The sequence below is a fragment of the Oscarella lobularis genome, chromosome 1 (assembly GCF_947507565.1).
Source record: "Oscarella lobularis chromosome 1, ooOscLobu1.1, whole genome shotgun sequence".
NCBI lineage: Eukaryota > Metazoa > Porifera > Homoscleromorpha > Homosclerophorida > Oscarellidae > Oscarella > Oscarella lobularis.
The window spans coordinates 2,595,168-2,601,131 of record NC_089175.1 but is presented as its reverse complement, the minus strand read 5'-3'; the positions used below and the strand labels follow the sequence as shown (position 1 = coordinate 2,601,131).

The following is a 5,964-nucleotide window of genomic DNA, read 5'->3' as shown; positions in this document are numbered from 1 at the left end:
CTATGAGTATAAATACTGATTAAAATATAAATGAAAACATTCAAGAATTCTTTACCGGATTTCTCTCGATTGCTCCACCCGTACAGAAGTACCCTTCTAAGCACGGTTCGCCGCTCGTCGACAATCCAGCCGACGTGCAAGCGAATCCCGGTTCGCATTGCTTGCATTCGGTAATATTCGATCGACCCACGATGTCATTATAAGTTCCATTCGGACAGGGAGTCGGAATGACGTTTCCTCCCGGGCAATAGTGGCCTCGCAAGCACGGCGCTCCGCCCGTCATGTTCTGTAAATTGCAGTACAATCCCGGCAAGCAGGTAACGCACGACGATTGCCCGACAGCGCCCTGAAAACTTCCCGGTTTGCACGGTGACGGTTGAACGGCGCCCACGTTCGTGAAAAAGCCGGCAGGTGTCAACTTCTGAGTCGGCTTGTTGGCACCGCCCGTGCAATAATAACCGGGATCGCAAGGTCCAGTCGGAAATGGATTATTATCTCCAGCGCAAAAGAAACCAGGATCGCACGACGTGCAGTCTTCCGGCGCTTTATTTCCCGTTGAATTTCCGTATGTTCCGCCGGGGCAATTGGCTTGAACGGCCGATCCTTCGGGACAGTAGCCGCCGCGAGGACAAACGCCACCCGTGGGCCCTTCAGGAGGAGCCTAGAAGAGAGAGAGAAAGAGCGTCGTAAAACACGCGACAAAAAAACGCGATTTATTCCTACCGAACTGAACGCCTTCTCGCGACAGAAAAAGCCGGCGTCGCAGAGTCCTCTCGGTCGTGGTAATCCCAAGCCGTCGCAGAATTGGCCGCCCGGACAAGGAGTGCATTCCTGACTTCTTCGAAGTCGAGTCGAGTTGCCGTACGTTCCTATGGGACAGGGCTGAGGCTGAATGCTCCCCGTCACGCAGAAAAATCCCTAGAAAAGGAAAAAAAATGGACGTGAAATAAACCGCCTATGATTTTCTTACTCGTGGACAAATTATTGGATCACTTGTTCCTGGTTCTGGACAGTGGTGACCGGACGGACACACGGCACAAGAACGATCGCTCTGGGATGATGACGCGTCTCGAAAGTAGCCTTGCAGACAAGGAAACTGCGTCGCATAGACGGTTCCAAGAGGACAGTAATGACCCGGAGCACAGTCGCCAGCCTACAAAAAGAATACATCAATAACAATTAAAATCGCATTAATTTTGTAGTTTTTACCGGTGCTGTGAGTCCGGGAGGACTGCAAAATTTCCCTACCGGACAGTCAAGACACTGAGAAACCGATTTCAAACCGGTTAACGGAGAAAACGTCCCGTTGGGACAATTTTGCGGAAGAGGATTCACGTCGCCCGCCAGGCAATATTTTCCAGCTGGACATTCATCTAAAACCAAGTCAGGTGGCACTCGACGGCCCTCCTTGCACCACGTTCCAGCCGGGCAAATTTTATTGCGATGCATATCCGTACGATGAGTCGTTTTGCTGTCGCAATAATAGCCAGGACTGCAGACGTCGCACTCAATGGCATTGTCGTCGGAAAAGAAGCCCAAGCCGCACGGCTCCGGTTCGATGGTCGCCTTGTTGGGACACTTGAATCCGCCGGGGCAGATTATGCAGTCCGACGACGTTTTCTGCTCTTCCTCGTTCAAATACGTGCCGTTATCGCACGGCGTCGGAGAAGAGGCGCCGACGCCGCAGTAATGACCGACCGGACAAACGGTGCAGTTCTCAACGCGAACGTTGCCGCGAATAGACGAGAACGTGCCAGCCGGACAAGGAAATTCGTCTCCGATTTTCGTACCTTACAAGAACAACGTAGTTATAAATATAGAATAAATAATTTTGCTACTATTTACCTGGGGGACAGTAGTGACCCGTGTGACAAAGCCCACTTGGCAACGATTCTCCGCCCGAACAGAAACTTCCCTTTGGACACTCTTCGCAGTCTTCCTGTCTGTACAGATTCGTTAGATTCGTGTATGATCCCGCTGTGCACGGATTCAAATCCGGCTGCGTCGTTCCCAGAGGACAATAGTGACCGACGGCACACGGCACCGGTGGATTATTAATGCCTCCCGTACCGAGAAAACACGCGAATCCAGCGGGACAAGGAGTGCATTGATGCGAAGCCGTCAAATTGTGAAAGTTCGTGTACGTTCCAGCTGGACATTGGTTATCGGGATTATTCGGCACGATCGATCCTTCGGGACAAAAATGCCCGGCGGCGCATCTCTCCAACGGTTCAGCAAGCGCCAAACCCGGACACGCCATACCGGCAATACACGGCCTACAGAAGTTTCCAAATGAAGCGCCGATGTGCGGATTATACGTTCCGTTGAGACAAGGCGTCGGACGATCGACTCCCGATAAACAATAGTGTCCAGCGGGACACGATTTGCATTGAGAAAATTCTTCTGAGCCCAACTCTTCCGTATACGTTCCAGCAGGGCATGGGAATTGCGACGACGAATTAGTTCCGAATGGGCAATAGTGGCCCTGGGGACAGAGACGTCCGCCGATTCTGTCGCCTCCCGAGCAATATCTACCCGACGGACATTCCCTGCAATACGTGCGATTGTCTATGCCGAGTTTATCGTTGTACGTTCCGTCGGGGCAGGGATTCTGAAAGCGCGACGACGTTCCAGCTGGGCAGTAGTGTCCTTTGGGACATCGATGCGCTTCCGTCGGATGTCCTGCCGTTCCTGCTTCGCAAAAATAACCCCTCGGACACTCGATGCATACAGCTTCGCTCGATCCCGCTGTCGAGTTACCGTAGGTGCCAGCTGGACATCGAGTCGCTTGCGTTGTCGATGCGCAGAATGATCCCAATGGGCACGCATAGACAATCGGCGCCGCTTCTCTGCTGCCATCGGGGCAGAGATATCCCAACTCGCAGTCTTCGCATACGGTAGTATTTCCTTTGCTGAACTTTCCCGCCGGACAAGGTTGAGGTGGCTGAGCCGGTGAAGCGCAAAAATGCCCCAAGGGACATAAAGTGCATTGAACCGATACTGCAGGACTATACGACCCCTCTGGACAAGGTGTTGGACTGATAGTCGCATTGAGACATTGCGAACCCGCAGGACACGGAGTGCAGGACTAAAACAGTTCAAATTATTTAATACCTTATCATTATTCTTATTTTTTATTACCGTTGCTCTAGCGAGTGCGTACGATCCCGGCGAGCACGGCACGATGAGATTATCGTGCACCGAAGGACAAGCCGTTCCCGCCTGGCACTCTGTGCAACTCGCCTGACCGCCGCCGCTGTACGTACCGGGAACGCAACGATTTATCACCGCTGACGTGGGATCAGGACACTCATTTCCTGGTGGACATCGCGTACACGATCGTTGTCTCGCTATCGAATACGTTCCCGGCGTGCAGGTGATGGTGTAATTGGTCGTCGTGTACGGACACGCTTTTCCTGCCGGACAGTCGGTGCACGACGTCGCCGAACCGACCGAATACGTGCCGACAGCACACGGCGCGTTCGCTTTGCCGTCTTTGTCGGGACATTTCCAACCCGCCGGACAACGATGACATTCGTCCAAACCGCCAAACGAATAAAGCCCGTCCGGACACGAGAGAACTTCGGCAATTGACGCATTAGGACAAAACTTAGCGGGCGGACAGATAGTGCACGATTGCTGAGCTCCAACCGAGTACGTTCCTTGAAAGAAAAAAGATAAATAAATATGAATCAATACTATATTTTTACTTTACCTGGTCGACAGTTGTACATCGCTGATGGATCCGATAACGACGGGCAAGCTTTTCCCGCAGGACAAGCGGTGCACTCTATAGAACCAGACGAACTGTAGTAGCCCGGCGAGCACACAGTCGGCGTCGAATCCGGCGTCGAGCAAGCGTGACCGGCGGGACACAAAACGCATTCCGTCGATCCCTCCAGGGAATAATAGCCGTCGCCGCACGACTCCGGCGCCAGCGATCGATCACGACACGCTTGACCGGCTTGGCAGGTGATGCATTCGATAGCACCCGAATTGCCGTCCGTGTGCCGTCCCGACGGACAGGCGACGGGCGGAAAAGCCGGATCGACGCACGCGTGGCCGGGCGGACATTTCAAACAGCCAGCATTTCCAGCCAACGAATAATAACCGTCGGCACATTGCGCGAGATCGTCCTCCGCCGAACTGCAATTGAATCCCGCTGGACACTGCCTGCATTCGCTAACGCCGACAGGGCTATACTCGCCCGCTTTGCAAGCGATTGGAGCCAATGCCGGATTGACGCAACTCGATCCGGCCGGACAATCGACACAGCTCCCGTTCCCGGCAATCGAATAGGTTCCTTTCAGGCAGACGGACGGCGGCGTCGTCGGCCTCAGACAGAAGAATCCCGCCGGACACGGTATACAAGCCACCGTTCTCGCACCCGGACTCCACGTGCCGGTCACACACGGTTGCGGCGGTTGACTCGGTTGCCGACACACGTGGCCTCTGGGACACGTCGGACAGACGTGCGATCCTTCGTAGCTGAACGTTCCCGTCGGACACGGCGTACATTGGCCGGCACCGACGGGGCTGTACGTTCCGGCGGTGCAATTCGTCGGCGCAATTGGCATCGATCCGTTAAGGCACGTCTTTCCGGCGGGACATTCGTAGCAGTTGCTCGCTCCTTCGTCGCTGTACGTTCCGTGTCGACACTGGGTGCAGCTCGCCTGGCCGCCGGGGCTGTAGAAACCGGCCGTGCAGAGAACAGGCGCTTCAGCTTTGTCCACGCAGTTGTGTCCGGGAGGACATAGATCGCAATTCGTTGCGCCGTATCGATCCGAATATAATCCGTCGGCGCACGGAACCGGCTGTAGCAGCGGTTGCGAGCAGAAGAATCCTTTAGGACATTCGAGGCAATGGGTTCCGTTGCTGAATTGTCCTATATTACAAAGCGCTGGTTCGGCGCCCGGATCGAGGCAGGATCTGCCTTCTGGACAGGCGTAGCATTGCGTCGATCCTGCAGGCGAGTAAAATCCGCTGCTGCAGCCCTCGGGATCTTGATGACTGTTCGGACACTTGAATCCGGCTGGACACTGAATACAAGTCTCGGTTCCGTTAGAAATAGAGTAGTAGCCAACGGGGCATTGAACGCACGCTGATTGAGACTTCACCGGCGAATGAAAACCCGGTTCGCATGGCTGAGGATCTAAATGACCGTGAGGACACTGATGACCGAGATCGCATTGAAGACACGACACTGATCCTTCTACGATCGAGTAGTGACCTGCGGGGCAGTCAATGGGAGCTGACAGCACTCGATCTGGACAAAATGAACCAAGCGGACAGATCGTGCAGTCAGCGTGGCCCAGAGGAGAATAGAAACCGGCCAAGCAGCGTATTGGTTGTTGATCTTGAGCGACGCAACTGTGTCCTATTGGGCATTGCGTGCAGCTTGTTTTTGCTTTCAAACTGTAGTGACCGTTCTGGCACGGAACAGGCGCGAGACTGGGATCGGGGCACGCCGAACCGGCGGGACAAGCCGTGCAATTGCTCGATCCTTCGTTTTCAGCATAGAAACCTTCGGCACAACTAACGGGAAAAATTAAATAAATCAATAAAAATAACATTTTTTTCCCTAGAGAGGTTTTACCTAATTGGTAATGGAGTTCCTGCGTGTGGACAATAAAAGCCGGCACTGCATATCGTACAGTCAGTGCTGTTCTCCGTAGCGTAATATCCTTCCGGACAAATCGAAGGCAACTCTGTTGTCACCGGGCACTCAAATCCAGGAGGACACACCCTGCAGGCACTACTATTTCCCGTGCTGTATTCGCCCGGAAAACAGTCAACTGGCAGCTCGGCTTTATCAGGGCACTTCTTGCCACGAGGGCAAGACAAACATTCATCAGCCGTTCCCTCGGCGGAATAATACCCCAAAGGACACTCAATGCAGCGAGTTGAATTAGATGGACTATAAAACACGAATAGAGAAAAAGAAAAAATAGGTGATTTTTCTTA

General features: G+C 53.5%; 1 protein-coding gene across 1 annotated transcript in view; it reads right to left on the bottom strand.

Moving 5' to 3' along the window:
- Positions 1 to 5,964, bottom strand: part of LOC136188599 (uncharacterized) — a 38,283-nt gene that overhangs the window by 28,327 nt on the left and 3,992 nt on the right. Inside the window, exons 7-14 of the mRNA XM_065976346.1 lie at positions 5,597 to 5,917; positions 3,716 to 5,535; positions 3,142 to 3,662; positions 1,846 to 3,088; positions 1,210 to 1,790; positions 971 to 1,153; positions 724 to 918; positions 56 to 661 (exon numbers count right to left, since the gene is read on the bottom strand). Coding sequence (XP_065832418.1) covers positions 56 to 661; positions 724 to 918; positions 971 to 1,153; positions 1,210 to 1,790; positions 1,846 to 3,088; positions 3,142 to 3,662; positions 3,716 to 5,535; positions 5,597 to 5,917 — 5,470 coding nt within the window. The remainder of the gene's footprint in view (positions 1 to 55; positions 662 to 723; positions 919 to 970; positions 1,154 to 1,209; positions 1,791 to 1,845; positions 3,089 to 3,141; positions 3,663 to 3,715; positions 5,536 to 5,596; positions 5,918 to 5,964) is intronic.